Source organism: Mesoplodon bidens (genome assembly GCF_964165515.1).
Source record: "Mesoplodon bidens genome assembly, chromosome: 2".
In the NCBI taxonomy this organism is placed as follows: domain Eukaryota; kingdom Metazoa; phylum Chordata; class Mammalia; order Artiodactyla; family Ziphiidae; genus Mesoplodon; species Mesoplodon bidens.
This window is the reverse complement of record NC_138177.1, coordinates 32110033-32131600: the sequence shown is the minus strand read 5'-3', so window position 1 is coordinate 32131600 and position 21568 is coordinate 32110033. Positions and strand designations below refer to the sequence as shown.

Genomic DNA, 21568 nt, shown 5'->3' with positions numbered 1-21568 from the left:
TCTTTGCAGACTACCACAACAAATGATTAAGAAACCTAAAGAGAAAGTCTTATAATAGTAAAGTTAGACAAACCTGGGTTGGAATCTCAACTCTACCCCTTACTGGCTGTGAGACCTTAAGAACATTGCTTAACTTTTCTGGGCCCTGATTTTCTCAAGGGTGTGATAATATTTTGCAAGGTTATTATGAGTATTAAAAGATAATGCAAAAAAAAAGATAATGCACTTTTAAGTTTTTAGAATGTTTTGACCCATAGTAAATTCTATTGTTATTTTAGAACTTGCCATTCGTTTAAATCTCCATTTGCTTGTATTGCTCACTTATTACCTGAACCTGTGATCATCTCCTTCAAAGATAGGAATGCCAGCATAGCTTGCTACTAATAAGTGGTGTCCCAGAGGCCCTCTGAAAGATAACGAAAATTGAGAGTTTTTTCCTCTGTTTGCCAGCTTTGGTATATTAAGACTCATTTGCTCATATTAGAAGTTGTCTGCTTAAAATATAAAACAAAAACCTAGGTTTTATATTTGGGTACATAAGCCTTGAGTTATCTCCCCACCTCCCTCTTCCAAAGTGGAAATGTGTGTGTTCATTGTAAAAAGGAACTGTCAAGATTTTTAAAAATTGCATTTACACCTCATAAACTAATTAATATTAAACTGTTTGGGATATAAGAATACTTGGGTTTTTAAGCTTTTAATGTCTTTTGTTTATAAGTTTCTGTTTTGTAGTGTTTAGGGAAGAAATCATCTAAAATTGGCATCACTTGCTAATAATATTAAATTCAGAGTTTATATTTTGGCCACAGAGAATTTGTCATCATGTTGCTGATGTTAGATACCTTTTTTCCCCAGTGCTTAAGGTGGAAAGTAAGATTACTGATTTGAGACTTTCTTCTTTTTTAATATAGACAGTTAAAGCTATAAATATCCATCTAAACCTTGCTTTAGTTGCATCCCATGAGTTTTGGTATGGTGTGTCTTCATTTTTTCATTCATTTCAAAAGATTTTCTGATTTCCCTTTTGATTTCTTCTTTGACTTACTGGTTATTTAGCAGTATGTTGTTTAATTTCCCTGTATTTGTGAGTTAAAGTTTTTTTCTGTTTGTAATTTCATTTCATTGTATGCAGAGACTATAATGTTTATGATTTCAATCCTTTTAAATTTATTGAGACTTGTTTTATGGTCTAGCATATGGTCTATCTTGGAGAATGTTCTGTAAGCACTTGAAAAGAATTCTGCTGTTGTTGTACTGAGCGTTCTGTGGATGTCTTTTAAGTCTAGTTGGTTTATAGTGTTATCCTTGTGTTATATATTCTTGTTTATCCGTGCATGTTACTTTTGGAAAGGCCCTAGGTTCCTTCCCTAGCAGCTTTCTGTTAGCCCAGTTGACTTTCTATTGGCAAAAACATAAATATTCCAGCTTGATAGGTTTGCTAATGTATATTGTCTGGCTTCTTCTGTATTAAAACCATAGAGAAAATAACAAGAGAGGAAGAAAACCCAAGACATTCTCTGATTTTAAGGAGCTTACAGTCTAGCAAGTAGTGGCTTTCTCTGTTGAGGATACCTTTAACATGGATACCACATAAGAAATTGTCACAGTAATCCAGGTAAGAGATGTTGGCAGCCTAACGTAAGGATTTAGGAATGGATGGGAAGGTTTCAAGAAACATTAAAGAAATAAAATGAATGGGACATGATGACTGATTAGTTGAGGAGAGGAGCAGGTTTGAGGAAAAGTGAATAGTGAAGGATGATTCCCTATGCTTCTGTCAACAGGAATGATTTAGAATCAACAGAATGATTCTGTCACTCAATCATTAACATAGGGAACAAAAGGTTTTGTAAGGTTGAGATGGTTTGAGACCCCAGTTGGACATGGATGACTAGTAGCCAACTGGTTATGTGACCCTGGCACTCAGAAGAGAGGCTTGAACTTTTGGAAGTCATCAGCATCTAGTTGGTAGTCGAAAGCTGAAGATAGTTGAAGTCACTGAGGGAAATTTTGTAGAGAAGAGAATTGAGGAAGGAATTCTGAAGAGCCACATATATTCCAAGGATGGGCAGAGAAGGAGAAGCCTTCAACAGGGACATGTAAGGAGTGGCCTGTTAATTAGTGGAATACCTGGACAGTGCCGTTATAGAAGTGCCGTTATAGAAGCCCCAGAGGGACAGCATTTGCAGGAGTAACTGGTCAGCATTATTAAATGCTGTATAGAAAGAAAGGAGATAAGGACTGAGATGTGACTGTTGTATTTCATAAGAAGGTTGTTGATATACTTGTTAAGAATAGTTTCAAAATCGTGGTTGGAATAAAGTGACAGTTTGCGAACTGAAAGGTGTGGGAGAAGAGTATAGAGACTAGAAGAAGACAGGAACAGGGACAGGGCTTGAGTGACTTTTTTTTTTTTTTTGATTAAATATGACAGGGTGGAGATAGAAATGTGGTGTGTTTTTGGTTTTGTTTTTAGTTTTGGGTTTTTTATACCTCCTCTGCAGAAAGATTTAAGCATGCTGGTGAGGAAAGAACTAGTAAATTGGGATACATTGAAGAAACAGAATATTAGTGCTGTCCCTTAAAACAGCAGTCCCCAACCTTTTTGGCACCAGGGACCAGTTTCGTGGAAGACAATTTTTCCACAAACTGGGTGGGGGGGTGGGTTTGGGATGGTTCAAGCACATTACATTTACTATGCACTTTATTTCTATTATCATTATATTGTAATATATAATGAAATAATTTTACAACTCACCATAATGCGGAATCAGTGGGAGCCCCGAGCTTGTTTTCACTTGCCACTCACTGATAGTTTTTTTTTTTTTTTTAATTTATTTATTTTTATTTTTTGGCTGCGTTGGGTCTTCGATGTTGCATGTGGGCTTTCTCTAGTTGCAGCAAGCGGGGGCCACTCTTCATTGTGGTGTGCGGGCTTCTCATTGTGGTGGCTTCTCTTGTTGTGGAGCACAGGCCCTAGAGTTCCTGGGCTTCAATAGTTGTGGCACTTGGGCTTAGTAGTTGTGGCTCACAGGCTCTAGAGTGCAGGATCAGTAGTTGTGGCACACTGGCTTACTTGTTCCGTGGGATGTGGGATCTTCCTGGACCAGGGCTCAAACCCATGTCCCCTGCATTGGCAGGCAGATTCTTAACCACTGCGCCACCAGGGAAGTCCCTGATAGGGTTTTGATATGAATCTGAAAGCAATTGATTTATTATGGTCTCTGTGCAGTCAGACCTCTCTGCTAATGATAATCTGTATTTGCAGCCGCTCCCCGGCGCTAGCATCACTGCCTCAGCTCCACCTCAGATCATCAGGCATTAGATTCTCATATAAGGAGCGCGCAACCTAGATCTCTCGCATGTGCAGTTCACAGTAGGGTTTGTGCTCCTATGCGAATCTAATGTTGCCGCTGATCTGACGAGGTGGAGCTCAGGTGGTAATGCAAGCAATGGGGAGCGGCTGTAAATACAGATGAAGCTTCGCTGGCTTGCTTGCCGCTCACCTCCTGCTGTGCGGCCCAGGACCTCTGTCTTAAAATGTCTCAGTTTCACTGGATTTCTCAGGAGCTTTATAGATTAGTATTTAACAATCTAAAATATAAATTTATGAGACAAGTTAAATTTTCTTTTCATTGTGACCATTTTCCCCTACATTCTGATTGCCAATCAGACTTGTCATTGTGTTTCAAAATAACTTCTGGGGATAGGTGGAGCAAACTTCCTCTTTAAAAAGGAGCCGTTACGCAAAAAGAAAAAAAAAAAAAAAAAGGAGCCGTTATTCTAGCAGGAGGATGGATTTCAAAATGTGACCTGAGAAACTATTTAAAGTCTTGTTAAAATATTTGGCCTAGCCTTCAGATTTTATTCATGTATCTTTTGTTTTGGGACTGAGTTATCTTTATGGTTTAGAAAAGAGCCTTAATTAAGCGGGCATTAGTCTTCTTTTTTTTTTAAGCTTATTTTCTTATTTTTCTTTTTTTTAGGATATTTAATTTTTAGAGTAAAATGAATTAATACATAGAAAGGGCTCAAAACAGTTCCTATGCATTGTTATTGGTGTTGGTTTTGTTATTGTTTTTTAGCAAGTGTTATTATTAAGAAGAGATCAATTTTCACAAAGAAAACCATTTTCAGACACTTGCATTTAATTTGAAAGCAGTTGACATGATAACAGATCAACTAAAATGCTTAGCGTATTCCAAAATATGTCTGATTTTGGTTATTAGTTCTCATTATGTCCTTGATGTTTGGACTGCCACTAAATGGTGAGGACATATTTACATACAGTGTATGTAATATTCAGCAGAATATTAATGCAAAAACTGAAAACATAACCTTTTGATGTTTTGCTATAACAGGTCACTTTCCCTGCCTGCTGCCGCACAGTTCCTTTGAAGATGATGCTTTTGAGTCTGGCCTTTTCATTCTACTACCTCTTTAATAACTCTGATGTCCTATTCAGTGGAGTACGTTTTACACACAGTGTAGAACTTTGCTATGTAGAAGAGAAACCTGGAGCTTCAAACTATGTACACAAAGTTAGAAACTGTCCTTCACTTGCAGTGTTTCAACTTCAGATCAGGCATTTTCTCTGTGAATGGTTTTATTCTTCCTTACTGTTTGTTCTTCTAAATTTGGTGTTAGGTTGGAGGTAGACGTGTTTCTTTTTGTCCCTCTGAACCCTAGGAAGGTAAGCCACCTAAATTAGCCCTTTGTAGCTTTCTCAACCCTTCTTTATCAAGTTCTATTTTCCAGGTGTTTCCTCCTCTAAATCAGAAGCCCTTCTCTTTATACCTGTGCCAAGTATTTGTCAATATTTGTACTGACATTAGCATATTAAGTTATTTATATCTAGGATGATGTGTACAATATAGGGTTACAATTCAATCCATTTATTTTGGGAAGAAGTATTTTTACAATCAAAATTGAGTTTTCACAGGGTATTATTGCTGGAAAAACCTTGAACCTCCAAAAATCACACACTGTTTCATCTGTAAATTAATTAATACTCTGCAGAGAATTATAACACTGAGTAGTGTTATAATAAGCCTTCATTTATTTTTATTCTTTTTGTTTTTATTTTCTGCTTTTAGCTTTATTTTTCAAGATAGTTAAAATTTTTCTCTTCTCTGATATTTCCCTGCTTGTTGGTTGCTATGGAAATGTCCCAGAGAAATGGCAAATTAAGTTAAGGCCAAAAATAATAGTTAAACTCATCTCATGGGGTAGGATGATGTCAAAGGAGATCCAAGATTTTCTTCTTAGAGACAATAAGGTTTTGTTTGTTTGATGTAATATCTTACTCAGGGCAACTTACACTTTAAATTCACATAAGAACTGAGTTTTAGTCTCAGCTCAAAGATTTATTAGCTTTGGGCAAGTTATTTAATGCTGCTGAAGCTCAAAATGGGTATAAAATTGGTATAAAAATGCCTCAGAGGAGTGACTAGGCCAGAGTAGATATTTTATGAATTTCAATTTTCGTATTTCTTCCTCTAAATCAGAGACACATAAAATGAACCTTAATAGAGGAGATGGTAATAACTTTTTAACAATTTTTAAAATGTCAGATTGTAACGTTTAAATGAAATCTTCAAAGCAGTATAATTTAGCTATTTAGTAGGGTTATTGCTGTGCTCATAGAACAATCTGAAAGGTGCCTTTATATTTTTAAATTATTACATTAAAAATTTGAAAACTAAGAGTTTATAAAAAGCCTTTAATGACTATTTAACAGTTTTATTAAAGTATAATTTACATATTGTAAAATTTACTTATTTTAAGTGCACCATTCAATGAGTTTTAGAAAATTCGCAGAATTGTGCAACCATCAACACAATTCAATTTTAGAACATTTCCATCACCCCTAAAAGCTCCCTTGCCTTAATGAGTATTAACTTTCACCTGTAAGTGGCACAAATTACAGAATTTAAAAGTACCAGCTTGTGAGTCAGGCTGGACTGAGTTTGAATCATAGTCCTGCCACTTACTAGCTTTATGTCTTTGGGTAATTCTCTGTATTTTGGATTCTTTATCTTTAAAATGGAGATAATAATTATATTACAGTATTGCGGTGAACATTTACTTAATTAGATACAGTATATAGAGCACTAAAAGTGCTGACACCTAGTTGGTGCTTAACAAATACTGGTTACTGGTGGTGATTTGTATTGTGGTTTAGATTTGTGGTAGACATTTAAATGAGAGAAGCACCTGAAAACACCTAGCATAAGGCCTGACACATGATTTACTTTCAGAAACCCAAGCTCTGTTATGCATCGTGTCATCATAATTTTGTCTGTAGTAGCTCTTTGGGAATTGGTTTAATCACGCTTAAACCTTAAGGCTCACGACATGTAGTTGTTTGTTATTTTGCAGAGGCATGGATTTGAATTGAGTAACTACAAGGCAGCTACAAGACTTAGAGTTTGATGTCTGCAAACTAGTCACTTAGCTGGTGGAATGAGTCACTGGTCTTACTGTTTACTGTTCGTCGAAATAATTTTCTTACTCTGATAAGATCTTATTTCTTTGTAAAAAAATAAGCTCTGAAAAAAGTCCAATGATAATATTGATGATTAATTTTATTAACGTAAAAGTATAGAGATTTTTCTTTTTGAGTTTTAATCAGAACTTAGAAGTTGGGATGACTTAGTTAAATGTCAAATGTCAGATACTGTATTGTAGCTCCTATCAATGACATGAAGAAGGCAAATAAAACAACCTTTTAAATGCTGTCTATGCACCCACCTAGTGGTGTAAAAATGTGTATTTTATTGGGAAAGTTATATTTTTTAAATTTGGGCTTTCTTCAAGGTTGGACTGATTGCTATTTAATTTGTGTGTATTCTGAATTATCTATTCTGAATTATCAACAGTAAGATCACTGATTGTTGCCATTTACATAGGAGAGTAGGCCTTATGGTAAACTGATGGGCAAGTTAACCATTGCTCTCAACACTGAGCAGCAGAGTCACTCCTGGATTTTTTAAGAGATAAAGAGGATTCATCATTCATGGTCTGTTTCTGATTAGGAAGGTTCCAGTAGAATTATTCCTAATGAGCTAGATTTGGGCTGACCCCTAACACATAACTATTTATCTGCAGACTTTGAGCACATGTGCATTAATTAATAGAATTTTTTTTTTCTGACAAAACCTTGCTCTGAAGAAGTTTAAAGAATCTGAATGTTGGTATTTAGTAATTTTATCTCATATGTTTACTCTTGACTGAAAGAATGTTTGTTTATTACATCCACAAAGCCATATGTCCTGTGTGGTTTAGATATGTTTTGTGGTTGAACAACTGTCTTTGAGAAGCTTGGAGAATGTTTGGAAAGATGACTTTGGAGAAAGATGTTTAAAGAATGAGGAAGTGGAAATTCTTCTTAGACCTAATAACTACAATTGTTGACACTTTGTAGTCTTTAAAAAATCTTTGGCTTATGACTTTGATGATTGAAATAGAAGCATCAAAGAGCGACCTACTGTTCTTAACCATCAACTTTCCTAGGCAATCAAACTTTTAAAATACTATTTTCCCCTTAGTCTCTCAAACCTATCTTTATGGTCAAACGAATGCTTATATTTTTAGTGACGATATGGGTGCTGATTCTGAATGTTAACTCTATGAAGTTTGTTATATATCTCTAAGAACTATTTTACTGGAAAATTTAAGAGGTTAGAACTCTATACTTCATTTTACTAGGTTAATACAGATGGAAATGATACATAAAAGTAATAAATTATACTAGTTCTTTGAAACAAATTCTAGAAAAGTTATTAAAAGGGTTTTTAGTGAATTTTAAAAAGAAATAAGTTTTGATGATTTGGCTATCCAAATTTGTAAAAGGGCAATTTTATAAGGAAAAAATGTTTTGAATAGCCTTATAGTAATTTATCTTAGAGCCTAAATTGTGTTCTAAATGTGCCCTTATCTTCTCTTGTTTTCATTCTTTCAAATTTTTTGCACTTATATAAGTAATTCGTGATTATGTACATTTTCTAAGTTGCCCAACTGTGTAACTGCTGTTAAGTTTGTTAGGTATCTTTCCAGACCTTTTTCTTCTATCCGTTTATATTCATTAATACCAAGACTAATACGTAGAATTTTTTTCCCCAACACAAATAACATCGTATTTATTGGTCGGAAAGTTTTGCTTTTACTTAACGTTTCTACATGCTTAACTAATTCTCTTTTTAATTATTCCATATGTTTTCATAGTATAGGCATACCCTGTGTTAGAAACAGTGAAGTGGGTCATCTCCTGCCTCTTCAGTGCCTTCACATTACTCTTCACATTATTACCAAATACCATACTATGAGTTAAAAGATCTTGTACTTTTTGGTTCCTTCTAATTCTTTAGTCTCATCTCATGTCTTTCTCTTTTGCTCTCTGTTTATTTTTTGTTTTGTTTTGTTTCTGGCTTCCCTGTTGCTTTTGTTTTTTTCAAGCTCCCCAATTGTATTACATTCTGTCTAGTCTCAGAACCTGTGGTTATGCTTTTCCTTTACCTAAAATCTACATACACATATTACGTATTATTCTTTCCATAAGTTTTATTCAGCCTTAGTCTTCAAATCTTAACATAAATATCACTTCTGCAGGGAAGCAATGCCCTACACACAACCTCACCCCCGTTTGGTTAGATTATCTCAGTTATATGTGCTTATATCTCCCTGTCCCTTACCTGCATATCATTTACCATAACTTGCAGTCATGTTATTTAGTTGTATCATTATTGTTTGTGTAGCTAATGAAGGAAATAATGTTAGCCCCATGCAGACTTGGAATGATTTGCTCACTATTTTTTATCTCCAATACTGGGCATGTAATAAAGACCAATAAAAATTTTTTTGCAAGTAGCTAATGTTTAATTTTTACTGGGAATGGAAAAAAGGTTTCTGGGTATAATTTCTCAGAAAAACTGGTTTAATGAAGAAAGAGAAGAGTTGTAAATAGTAGCATTAAAATATTTTTTTCCACTTCATATATATTTGTAAATCAACCAATTTGGATAAAGAAACTAAAAGGAAAGTATAATGGCTTATCTGTGGAGGTTGGGTGGGAATGAGGACTAGAGAGGTGGGAGACAGCCCTGGGAGGGAGATATTTCACTGTAATTATTAAAATTCTTTTTGACCCACGTGATCATATATTACTTAACTTTTTTTTAAGAGTCTGATGAGATTGTGGTGTAAATACAGAGAAAATATATGTTCTTATAAATTATTGCTTTTATTTTTTCTATATTCTTAAGTTTTCAACAGTTATTTTATTTCAATATGCCTGGATCAGTGATTCTTATCTTCCCTTTCCCTCCCTCTCCAAACAAAACCCATCTTTAAGAATCTGATAAGTCATGGATCTTATTCCTAGAAGAATGAGCATGTTGTATATAAACAGCTTTATGTGGCATTTCCAAGGTTGATGGATACCTTAATCTGTGCCAGATATTGTTAACTGTAGTTTTAATATGCAAGGATATTTTTTAAATCTTTCAGATATTCAGTGATGGCTTTATGTGCAACGTAATCCACTGGGGGAGCAGGGGATACTAAAAGTAGGATTCAGGAAACTTGGTTTCTGATCCTGGCTCTGCCATTATTAAGCTGTATGACTTTGAGTGAAACTCTTTTACTTGTCTTTGGTATCCTCCATGTCAAGTTGGTATAGTGGAAAGTGCATAGACTTGATTGTCAAGTACTGGCCTGAAGTTGATGTGTTTTGACTTTGCCACTTACTACCTGTATGACCGTGGACAAATTCTCTGAATGTTACTTTATTTCTCTGTGAGAAGAAGGAAAATGATTCCAGCTTCTTTGGGTTTTAAAGATTAAATGAAAAGAGGTGTTTGAAAAAGCTTAATAACACTTATTACTGATAGAGATATAAATAAATGTTACTTACCTCATCTTGAAAAATTAGGCTAGATAGAACTAGATGTTCTCTAAGGTATCTTTTATCAATGATTTCTCTTAGGATTCTATTTTAAATAGTTCTTGTTATGACAGAATAATTTGGAAAATTTGTTATAACAGCACTGATCTGAAATCACGTGGGAGAGCAGTGAGGTATTTTAAGTCTGTAAAACTGATGTTGACCATATTTTCTGCCTGTTTTCTGTATTCTACTGTGCTGGATATGTAGTAAATCTCCAAATACTTGCTGCAATTCTAAGATTCATGAAACACTAATGTAGGTTAGACTTTCTTAACCTGGAGTCTTTAAATACCCAAGAGATCTATGAATAGATTTTCACAGGTCGCTGAACTCTTTGAAATGAAATGCAAAATTTTTACTGTGCCTAAATTGTAGTGAGAAACAAGCTATAGCTTTAATAGTGAACAAGGCAGATTAGGTCTCTGTCCTCATGAAGTCTACATTCTAATATAAGATAGACATCGAGTAAACAAATAAGAATGTAAGAAAGTATAACTTATAGATGGTAGAACTACTTTGTAGAGAATTTAAGTACAGTGATGGATAGAGACTGACTTAAGAGATTATTTTAGCGTTTTAAGTGGTCAGGGAGTTCTGAGGAGTTGACATTTTTGGTGACATCTAAATGATAAAGAGTGGCCTTCAATTAAAAGATTAGAGAGACTAGCTAGTACTAATATCCTAAGATAGGAACAAGCTTCACTTGAGTAGCTGAAGGATAGTGGAGTGATGGAAACAAGTGTTAGAAACTGAAGTTGGAGAGAGAATTACAGGTCTTATCATTTAGGGCTTTGTAAACCAGAATATAATATCCAGATTTTATTCTCAATGTAATAGGAAGCCATTTCAAGACTTTTAACTGGAGAATGATGAGAAAAGGAAACTCAAGATAGAACCCTAATAACTCACTTCAGCATTTAGGAGTTTAAGAGATCAAAAACAATAAGCCAGTGAGTTGGCAAGGATGAGGGGAGTGTGGTTCATTGACACTTTCAAGAAGGAGGGAATAGTCATGTTTCATATCTTGTTGAGAAGACAAGTAAGATGAGAACAATGACCTAATCATTAGATTTGTCAACAATGTTGTCTGCCAGAAGAATGAAATTACTGTGAAGTCAATAAATAGCTCTTAGGGGACTTCCTAATAGGTGGTTAAGAAACCACCTTCCAATGCAGGAGATGCAGGTTCAATCCCTGGTTCAGGAACTAAGATCCCACATGCTGCAGGGCAGTTAAACCCACATACCACATCTTAGGAGCCCACGTGCCACAACTACTGAGCTTCCATACTCTGTAGCCCGTGTACCACTCCGAAAGATCCTGCATGCCACAACGAAGATCCCTTATGCTGCAACTAAGATCCAACACAGCCAAATAAATAAATAAATAAATAAATAAATATTTTTAAAAAATAGCTATTAGCAGCTTTGTGTCATTGGCCTTTTCCTTTTTAACTTTCAAAAAAATTTTAAATATTTTTAAATTTCATTTTTGTGACATTGGTTTTTGAATGAACCTGCAAGTAATTCTTCCTTTTTTAACCTTTAATCTGTGGGTGGTGATATGGTTAAGAGTTAGGGTTTTGAGCCAGACTGTCTGGGTTAATATTGCATCTCTATTTGTTTTTAGCTTATTCAGCCTCACTAAACCTCCATTTCTCATGGAGTTGACAGTTGAACACGGTGGTTAGGGGTGCTGACCCTCCACTCAGTTGAAAATCTGTGTATAATTTATAATCGGTTCTCCGTATATGCGGTTCCTCCTCATCTGCGGTTCCGCATCCAAGGATTCAGCCGACTGCAGATCATGTAGTACTGTAGTATTCACTATTGAAAAAAAAATCCATGTATAAGTGGACCCTTGCTATTAAAACCCATGTTGTTCAGGGGTCGACTGTATCTGTAAAACAGGATAACAGTAGTTACCTACCTTTTATAATTTTGTTCTGTGTAAAGCAGTTAGCTGTATAAATAGTAAAAATTATAATGATTGTGCAATAAAACGTTTATATTTTGTGCTTTTTGGGGTTTCTGTAGTTTTATAGTGTTTAAGGAAATAAAGTGCTGTGTTTTAACTTTGTTTTATGATTAATTAACAAATGTTAAGTGCTCTACAAGGCCATACTGGTAAAAAGGAAAGAACCATTAACTCAAGTAAAGATTAACTTAAGATCAGATTCTTTGTAGGCATTATTTTAAACTGCCATGCTAATCTATAGAAAAGTTCGTATGGATGATACTTTATCAACTTAATCAACTTCAGCAAACATTTCTGACTAATATCCAGTCCTCGTTCTGAATATTATATCTTTCAAACACTTTTTTTCCTTTAGTTTGGAGCATTCTGCACCCCCATGTACAATTGTAATTGTAGCACTTGACTGTACAGTTGAGTGTTTAGATACTGTATTTTCTTTTTTAGCACTCTGGATGATAGTCTCATTTTATTAAGTAATAATTTAATATAACATACGTGTAGCTACTCATTCTGTTTGCAGATGCATTTTATTTAAATTATTTATAATTAAAACATTATAGAAATCAAAATGTGGGCGATTTCTTTATCACTTTCTTATTATTGCAAGGGCAATTTGGACATATACTCAGATAAATTTAATTTTAGATCCTAAACGTGAAATTAACTTGGTAACTGTTTAGGTTCTTAAATTTTTTTCCCACTGTCCATTTATCTGATAGCACACTTTGCAGAAACCCAGACAAAGCTGAGGTTACTCAGAAGGCAGATACTATGAGTATGCTGTTTCACTATTTCCCTGACAATTCAGAGTCTGGCATACAGTAGCAGTAGTGCTTAGTAAATATGTGTTGAATGAATGGATAAAATTTTTACCATACCTAATAGAAATTGTTCTCTCAATAATGGGCTTGCATTTAAGGTTGAGTTACTTCAATAAAACATTAATTAAATGTAATGCTCGAAGAGTAAAATGTGTAGATAATTTACTTTTCTAATAATTACAGCTTAAATGACATTTTTGTTTCCATCTTTGTAAGCACTCTCTGTTGAGCATAATCAAATCGTTAAGAACTTGTAACACTACGTTACTTTATTGTTCTGTGCACCAGTTCTCACTTTTAGAAACTACAGTTAGAGTAAGAACTGCAGGTATTGTTTAAGATGTGTGCTAGAAACTTCAGATTAGATTTTGTATGTAAAGAAAATTTCTATTAGATGCAGGTGATAAGTTTTGTGATTTGGTTTTTATCCCCTACCAAAAGGAGAGGGTAGACAGTGAAATTTGACTGTATATGTGTTCTGGTTAACTGTATCGACCTATCATTCTTAAATTTGGGAATTTAAAAAATCTTTTGAAGTAAATACTTTTCACTATGTTCTAACACAACATACTGTGGCAACAAGTATAAGCCGTAACAGAGGCTTAAAAGATCTTTACCAGTAAATAAAACTCTTAAAAATAAACCTTAGGGCTTCCCTGGTGGCGCAGTGGTTGAGAGTCCGCCTGCCGATGCAGGGGATGCGGGTTCGTGCCCCAGGTCCAGGAAGATCCCACATGCCGCGGAGCGGCCGGGCCCCGTGAGCCATGGCCGCTGAGCCTGCGTGTCCATAGCCTGTGCTCTGCCACGGGAGAGGCCACAACAATGAGAGGCCCGCATACCGCAAATAAATAAATAAACCTTAAAAAGAACCCCACGGTTTCTTTTTATCTCATTACCCACACTAAATTTGATGATAAAGTATTTTAAGGTAGATTTTATTTTAGGCCAATTTTTTTTGACTCTTTATTAGGGTGTAACATACACCGAAATGCCTACGCCGTAAGTGTAAAGCTTGATAAAATTTCACAGCTGAACATATTAACGTGTTCAGATCAGAATATCATTAGCTATCTTAAAAAGACTAATTTTAAAATATAAAACAATCATAGACTTAGATAAACTTGAGAGACTTATATCTTGGATCTAACTTTATTACTAACTTGTCACCTTCAGCAAGTTATTTCCTCTTTTTGGGGTCTACTCCCCATCTCCAAAATGAGGGGAAAAGACTAGATGTTTTATTATGGCTCTCACTTTGTAAAAATGCAAAGAGGTGGACTATGTTGATATAAATGTGGTATAAAATCTTACAGGTAGTAGGGTGAGAATATACAGTTTAATTGAAAAGGAAGACGCTTATTTTTTTTTTCTTTGTTTTTCAGGTAATATTTCACACTATGTGCTGACTGTATTTACAGAAGATATTTAAAAAAAAAAGATAAACTTTTTTCAAAGATTTTGATTCCAGTGGAATCTTTGCTTTAGATTTTGTTTGTGTGTGTGAGTGAATTGTAACTCCAGAAACAATGCCTGTACAAGCTCCACAGTGGACGGATTTCCTCTCCTGCCCAATTTGCACTCAGACTTTCGACGAAACAATTCGAAAGCCCATCAGTTTGGGTTGTGGCCATACTGTCTGCAAGATGTGCCTGAACAAACTCCACCGCAAGGCTTGCCCATTTGACCAGACCACTATCAATACAGACATTGAACTCCTCCCAGTAAACTCAGCATTGCTGCAGCTAGTGGGTGCTCAGGTAAGTTGAGTAACTTGCTATCCTTTTAAATTTCTGTATGTGTCTTTTTTCCTCCCGAGGGAAACTTGTTAAGATCTGGTAATATTGCATTCTATTTTTTTTTAACATCTTTATTGGAGTATAATTGCTTTACAACGGTGTGTTAGTTTCAGCTTTATAACAAAGTGAATCAGCTATACATATACATATATCAACATATCTCTTCCCTCTTGCATTTCCCTCCCTCCCACCCTCCCTATCCAACCCCCCCCAGGTGGTCACAGAGCACTGAGCTGATCTCCCTGTGCTATGCAGCTGCTTCCCACTAGCTATTGGTTTTACATTTGGTAGTGTATATATGTCCATGCCACTCTCTCACTTTGTCCCAGCTTACTCTTCCCCCTCCCCCTCAAGTCCATTCTCTAGTAGGTCTGCGTCTTTATTCCTGTCCTACCCCTAGGTTCTTCATGACAATTTTTTTTTTAATTTCTTACATTGCATATATATGTGCATACAGTATTCGTTTTTCTCTTTCTGACTTATTTCACTCTGTATGACAAACTCTAGGTCCATCCACCTCACTACAGATAACTCAGTTTCGTTTCTTTTTATGGCTGAGTAATATTCCATTGTATATATGTACCACATCTTCTTTATCCATTCGTCTGTCAAAGGACACTTAGGTTGGTTCCACGTCCTGACTATTGTAAATAACGCTGCAGTGAACATTGTGGTACATGTATCTTTTTGAATTATGGTTTTCTCAGGGTATATGCCCAGTAGTGGAATTTCTAGGTCGTATGGTAGTTCTATTTTTAGTTTTTTAAGGACCTCCCATACTGTTCTCCATAGTGACTGTATCAATTTACATTCCCACCAACAGTGCAAGAGGGTTCTCTTTTCTCCATACCCTCTCCAGCATTTACTGTTTGTAGATTTTTTGATCATGGCCATTCTGACTGGTGTGAGATGATATCTCATGGAAGTTTTGATTTGCATTTCTCTAATGATTAATGATGTTGAGCATTCTTTCATGTGTTTGTTGGCAATCTGTATATCTTCTTTGGAGAAGTGTCTATTTAGGTCTTCTGCCCATTTTTGGATTGGGTTGGGTTTTTTTTTTTTTTTCTTTGCAGTACACAGGCCTCTCACTGTTGTGGCCTCTCCCATTGCGGAGCACAGGCTCTGGATGCGCAGGCTCAGCGGCCATGGCTCACGGGCCCAGCCGCTCTGCGGCATGTGGGATCTTCCCAGACCAGGGCACGAACCCGTGTCCCCTGCATCTGCAGGCGGACTCTCAACCACTGCACCACCAGGGAAGCCCCAGCTTTCTTTTGATTTCCATTTGCATGGAATATCTTTTTCCATCCCCTCACTTTCAGTCTGTATGTGTCCCTAGGTCTGAAGTGGGTCTCTTGTAGACAGCATATATATGGGTCTTGTTTTTGTATCCATTCAGCCAGTCTATGTCTTTTGGTTGGAGCATTTAATCCATTTACATTGAAGGTAATTATCAATATGTGTGTTCCCATTACCATTTTCTTAATTGTTTTGGGTTTTTTTTGTGGGTCTGTTCCTTTTCTTGTGTTTCTTGCCCGGAGAAGTTCCTTTAGCATTTGTTGGAAAGCTGGTTTGGTGGTGCTGAACTCGCTTAGCTTTTGCTTGTCTGTAAAGGTTTTAATTTCTCTGTCGAATCTGAACAAGGACCTTGCTGGGTAGAGTAATCTTGGTTGTAGGTTTTTCCCTTTCATCACTTTAAATATGTCCTGCCACTCCCTCTGGCTTTCAGAGTTTCTGCTGAAATATTAGCTAACTTTATCGGGATTCCATTGTATGTTATTTGTTGTTTTTCCCTTCCTGCTTTTAATATTTTTTCTTTGTATTTAATTTTTGGTAGTTTGATTAATGTGTGTCTTGGTCTGTTTCTCCTTGGATTTATCCTGTATGGGACTCTCTGTGCCTCCTGGACTTGATTAACTATTTCCTTTCACATATTAGGGAAGTTTTCAACTGTAATCTCTTCAAATATTTTCTCAGTCCTTTTCTTTTTCTCTTCTTCTTCTGGGACCCTTAGAATTCGAATTTTGGTGCCTTTAATGTTGTCGCAGAGGTCTCTGAGACAGTCCTCAATCATTTTCATTCTTTTTTCTTTATTCTGCTCTGCAGTAGTTATTTCTACTATTTTCTCTTCCAGGTCAGTTATCTATTCTTCTGCCTCAGTTATTCTATTGATTCCTTCTAGAGAATTTTTAATTTCATTTATTGTGTTGTTCATCATTGTTTATTTGCTCCTTAGTTCTTCTAGGTTCTTGTTAAACGTGTCTTGTATTTTCTCCATTCTATTTCCAAGATTTTGGATCATCTTTACTATCATTACTCTGAATTCTTTTTCAGGTAGACTGCCTATTTCCTCTTATTTGTTTGGTCTGGTCGGTTTTTACCTTGCTCCTTTATCTGCTGTGTGTTTCTCTGTCTTCTCCTATTGCTTCACTTACTGTGTTTGGGGTGTCCTTTTCACAGGCCCCAGGTTCGTAGTTCCTGTTGTTTTTGGTGTCTGCCCCCAGTGGCTATGATTCGTTCAGTGGGTTGTGTAGGCTTCCTGGTGGAGGGGACTAGTGCCTGTGTTCTTGTGGATGAGGCTGGATCTTGTCTTTCTGGTGGTCAGGTCTGCATCTGGTGGTGTGTTTTGGGGTGTCTATGACCTTATTATGATTTTAGGCAGCCTCTTTGCTGATAGGTGGGGTTGTATTCCTGTCTTGCTAGTTGTTTGACATAGGGTGTTCAGCACTGTAGCTTGCTGGTCATTGAGTGGAGCTGAGTCTTGGCATTGAGTTGGAGATGTCTGGGAGATTTTCGCCGTTTGATATTACGTGGAGCTGGGAGGTCTCTGGTGGACCAATGTCCTGAACTCAGCTCTCCCACCTCAGAGGTACAGGCCTGATGCCCGGCCGGAGCACCAAGACCCTGTCATCCACACGACTCAGAATAAAAGGGAGAAAGAAAGGGAGGGAGGGAGGGAGGGAGGAAAATAAAGTTATTAAAATAGAAAATAGAAAATAATTATTAAAAATAAAAAAAATTTTTAAAGTAATAAAAAAAAGAGAGCAACCAAACCAAAAACAAATCCACCAATGATAACAATCACTAAAAGCTATACTTAAAAAAAAAAAAAAATGGAGAGACGGAACCCTAGGACAAATGGTAAAAGCAAAGTTATACAGACAGAATCACACACAGAAGCATACACATACACATTCACAAAAAGAGAAAAAGGGAAAAAAATATATATATCGTTGCTCCCAAAGTCCACCGCCTCACGTTGGTATGATTTGTTGTTCATTCAGGTATTCCACAGATGCAGGGTACATCAAGTTGATTGTGGAGATTTAATCCACTGCTCCTGAGAATGCTGGGAGAGATTTCCCTTTCTCTTCTTTGTTCTCACAGCTCCTGGGATTCAGCTTTGGATGTGGCCCCGCCTCTGCGTGTAGGTCGCCTGAGGGCATCTGATCCCCGCCCAGACAGGACGGGGTTAAAGTAGCAGCTGATTAGGGGGCTCTGGCTCACTGCAGGGGCAGGATTACGGAATGCTGGGTGAGCCTTCGGTGACAGAGGCTGGCGTGATGTTGCACTAGCCTGAGGCGCACCATGTATTCTCCGGGGGAAGTTGTCCCTGGCAGTGGCCGGCTGCACAGGCTCCAGGGAGGGGAGGTGTGGATATTGACCTGTGCTTGCACACAGGCTTCTTGGTGGCTGCAGTAGCAGCCTTAGCGTCTCATTCCCATCTCTGGGGTCCACGCTGATAGCCGTGGCTTGCGCCCATCTCTGGAGCTCGTTTAGGCAGCACTCTTAATCCCCTCTCCTGGCGCACCAGGAAACAAATACTCAAGAAGACGTCTCTTGCCTCTTCAGCAGCTCCAGACCTTTTCCCAAACACACTCTCAGCTAGCTGTGGTGCCCTAACCCCCTTCAGGCTGTGTTCACACAGCCAACCCCAGTCCTCTCCCTGGGATCCGCCCTCCAAAGCCGGAGCCTCAGCCCCCAGCCCCTGCCCATCCCGGCGGGTGAGCAGACAAGCCTCTTGGGCTGGTGAGTGCTGGTGAGTGCTGGTTGGCACTGATTCTCTGTGCTGGGATCTCTCCGCTTTGCCCTCCGCATCCCTGTTGCTGCGCTCTCCTCCGCGGCTCCAAAGCTCCCTCCTCTGCCTCCCGCAGTCTCTGCCCACGAAGGGGCTTCTAGTGTGTGGACACCTTTCTTCCTTCACGGCTCCCTCCCACTGGTGCAGGTCCCGTCCCTATTCTTTTGTCTCTGTTTTTTCTTCTTTCTTTTGCCCTACCCAGGTACGTGGGGAGTTTATTGCCTTTTGAGAGGTCTGAGTTCCTCTGCCATTGTTCAGTAGGTGTTCTGTAGGAGTTGTTCCACATGTAGATGTATTTCTGATGTATTTGTGGGGAGGAAGGTGATCTCCACGTCTTACTCTTCCGCCATCTTGAAGCTCCTCCTGTCTTCTATTTAAATAGATAACATTTTGTTCAGTACTGAGCAGATCCTTTATTTCAGTATGTGAGGGGATTTGTTATGGTGGTGCAGTGTTTCTCAGTCACTGTACAGTAACATTCATTCAGTCTGGTGGGCAGACTTTCTCAACAGCCTTAGCTATCAGATCATTAGAGAAACCTAAGAGGTAAGTCACAAGAACTTCTTAATATTGAAGAAAATATTATTCACAAAATAATTGCATTTTACTTAGTAGGAAAAGTGAAGCTGCTTCAGACTATTTTACTTAGTAGACACTAACTGAAATGAAAGATCGAGAAAGTGACGAAAACTATAGAACACAGCCTTTGGGAACCATTTGTCTAGAGTAGGAGCAAATACCCCTAGGTACCTAAATATAAAAGTTACTCTAGTAATTGTGAAGGTAATACTCTGAAAGTTTTGTGTCAGTATTCTCAAGGTAGAGATCAATAGTATCTTCAGAAGGTTTCACAAAGCCAAGGGAAGGAAGCAGGCTTTTCAGAGTTAGGTATGATTCACTTAAACAACCTCTCACTGTTAATTTGCATAGTGTGAGTCTAAAGTATCATATGTTTACCATAAATCATTTTCCAAATAAATATATGGGAACTTTGGACATTAATATTAATATTAGTACCACTAATATTTGCTAGATCAGTCTTCCTATAAGTTGATAAAAAGTAGGGAAGGTTGGTATTATGTATGTAGGAGATAAAGAGAGCAGTTTTAGAACAGCTTATTCAAAAGGAAAACTTGCTGGGACTTCCCTGGCGTTCCCGTGGTTGGGACTCCATGCTTCTACTGCGGGGGGAGTAGTTCAGTCCCTGGTTGAGGAACTAAGATCCTGCATGCCACATGGTGCAGCCAAAAAAAAAGGAAAACTTACTTTATTTACAAATCTATCTTGATGATGTCGCCAACACTACAAAATATTAATATTTGTCACAGGGAAATTGCACTTGATTGTTTTTCTTCTCTTCCTTACTTAATTTTTCATTTCATAATCATTTCTCTTTTTGTTTTGAAAATTCCATTATGACATTTTGGAAATGTTTTAAAAATAGACTTATTGGGGATAACAATTTTAGTAATATAATATTTTAATAACAAATAACCAAGACTTACTTTTTTTCATAAAGTTGTCTAAGGATGAGCTAATTCTTTTTCTACAAAATGAGTAAGACCTTGTCATGTCTTAACTGTAACAACTAATGTTTATGAAATTGAGGATAGGACATTTTAATCCATAATAGCCATTATTTTAACCCCACAGATTTCCATTAAAAAACTATTAGAAGTAATAAATGAATTAAGCAAAGTTGCAGGATACAAAGTTAACATGCAAAAATCGGTTTCATTTCTGTACACTAACAATGAACAATCCAAAAGGAAATTAACAAAATAATTTCACTTACAGTAGCATCAAAAAGAATAAAATACTTAGGAATAAATTTAGCGAAGGAGGTGAAAGACTTGTACATTGAAAATAAAACATTGCTTAAAGAAATTAAAGAAGACATAAATAAATGGAAAGACATCACCTGTTCACAGACTTAATATTACTAAGATGACAGTACTACCCAAAGCAATCAACAGATTCAATGCAAGCTTTTTCAAAATCCCAATGATGTTTTTTGAAGAAATAGAAAAACCCATCCTAAAATTTATATGGACTCACAAGGGACCCTAAATAGCCAAAACAATCTTAAAAGAAGAACAAATTTGAAGGAATCACACTTCCTGATTTTGAAACTGCAAAACTCTAGTGATCAAGACAGTGTGGTGCTGGCATAAAGATTGGCATTTAGATCAATGGAATAGAATAGAGAGTTCAGAAATAAACCCACATATATGGTCAAATGACTTTTTACAAGATTGCCGAAACCATTCAATGGGGAAAGGACAGTCTTTCCAACTAATGGTGCTGAGCAAACTGGATATCCAAATGCAAAAGGATGAATTTGGACCATTACCTCACACCATATACAAAAATTAAATCAAAATAGATCAAAGACTAAAAGTAAGGGCTAAAACTGCGGAACTCTTAAAACAAAATATTTGCATAAATCTTTGTGACCTTGGAGTAGGCAGTGGTTTTTTTGTTTATTTTATTTATTTATTTGGTTGTGCCAGGTCTTAGTTGCGGCAAGCGGGTTCCTTTAGTTGCAGCTTGAGGGCTCCTTAGTTGCAGCTCGAGGGCTTCCTTGTTGCGGCACACAGGCTCCTTAGTTGTGGCACGTGGGCTCCTTAGTTGTGGCATGCATGTAGGATGTAGTTCCCTGGCCAGGGGTCGAACCCGGGACCCCTACATTGGGAGCATGGAGTCTTAACCACTGCACCACCAGGGAAGTCCCTAGGCAGTATTTTTTTTACCTATGACACCAGAAGCACAAGGAACAAAAGATAAATCAAACTAAATCAAAATTTAAAACTTAGTGCTTCAGGGAATTCCCTGGCAGTCCGTTGGTTAGGACTCCGCGCTTTCATTGCTGAGGGCCTGGGTTCAGTTTCTGGTTGGGGAACTAAGATCCCACAAGCCACGTGGTACAGCCAAAACAAAACAAAAAACT

The 21568-nt window shown here is 37.1% G+C and overlaps 1 protein-coding gene across 4 annotated transcripts in view; it reads left to right on the top strand.

Annotated features, from left to right (window-relative positions):
• Nucleotides 1-21568, top strand: part of RC3H1 (ring finger and CCCH-type domains 1) — an 89925-nt gene that overhangs the window by 15215 nt on the left and 53142 nt on the right. For all 4 annotated transcript variants that reach the window (XM_081226476.1, XM_081226477.1, XM_081226475.1 and 1 more), the window contains exon 2: nt 14127-14501. In XM_081226476.1, the coding sequence (XP_081082602.1) occupies nt 14271-14501 (231 nt within the window). In that variant the 5' untranslated portion in view covers nt 14127-14270. The remainder of the gene's footprint in view (nt 1-14126; nt 14502-21568) is intronic.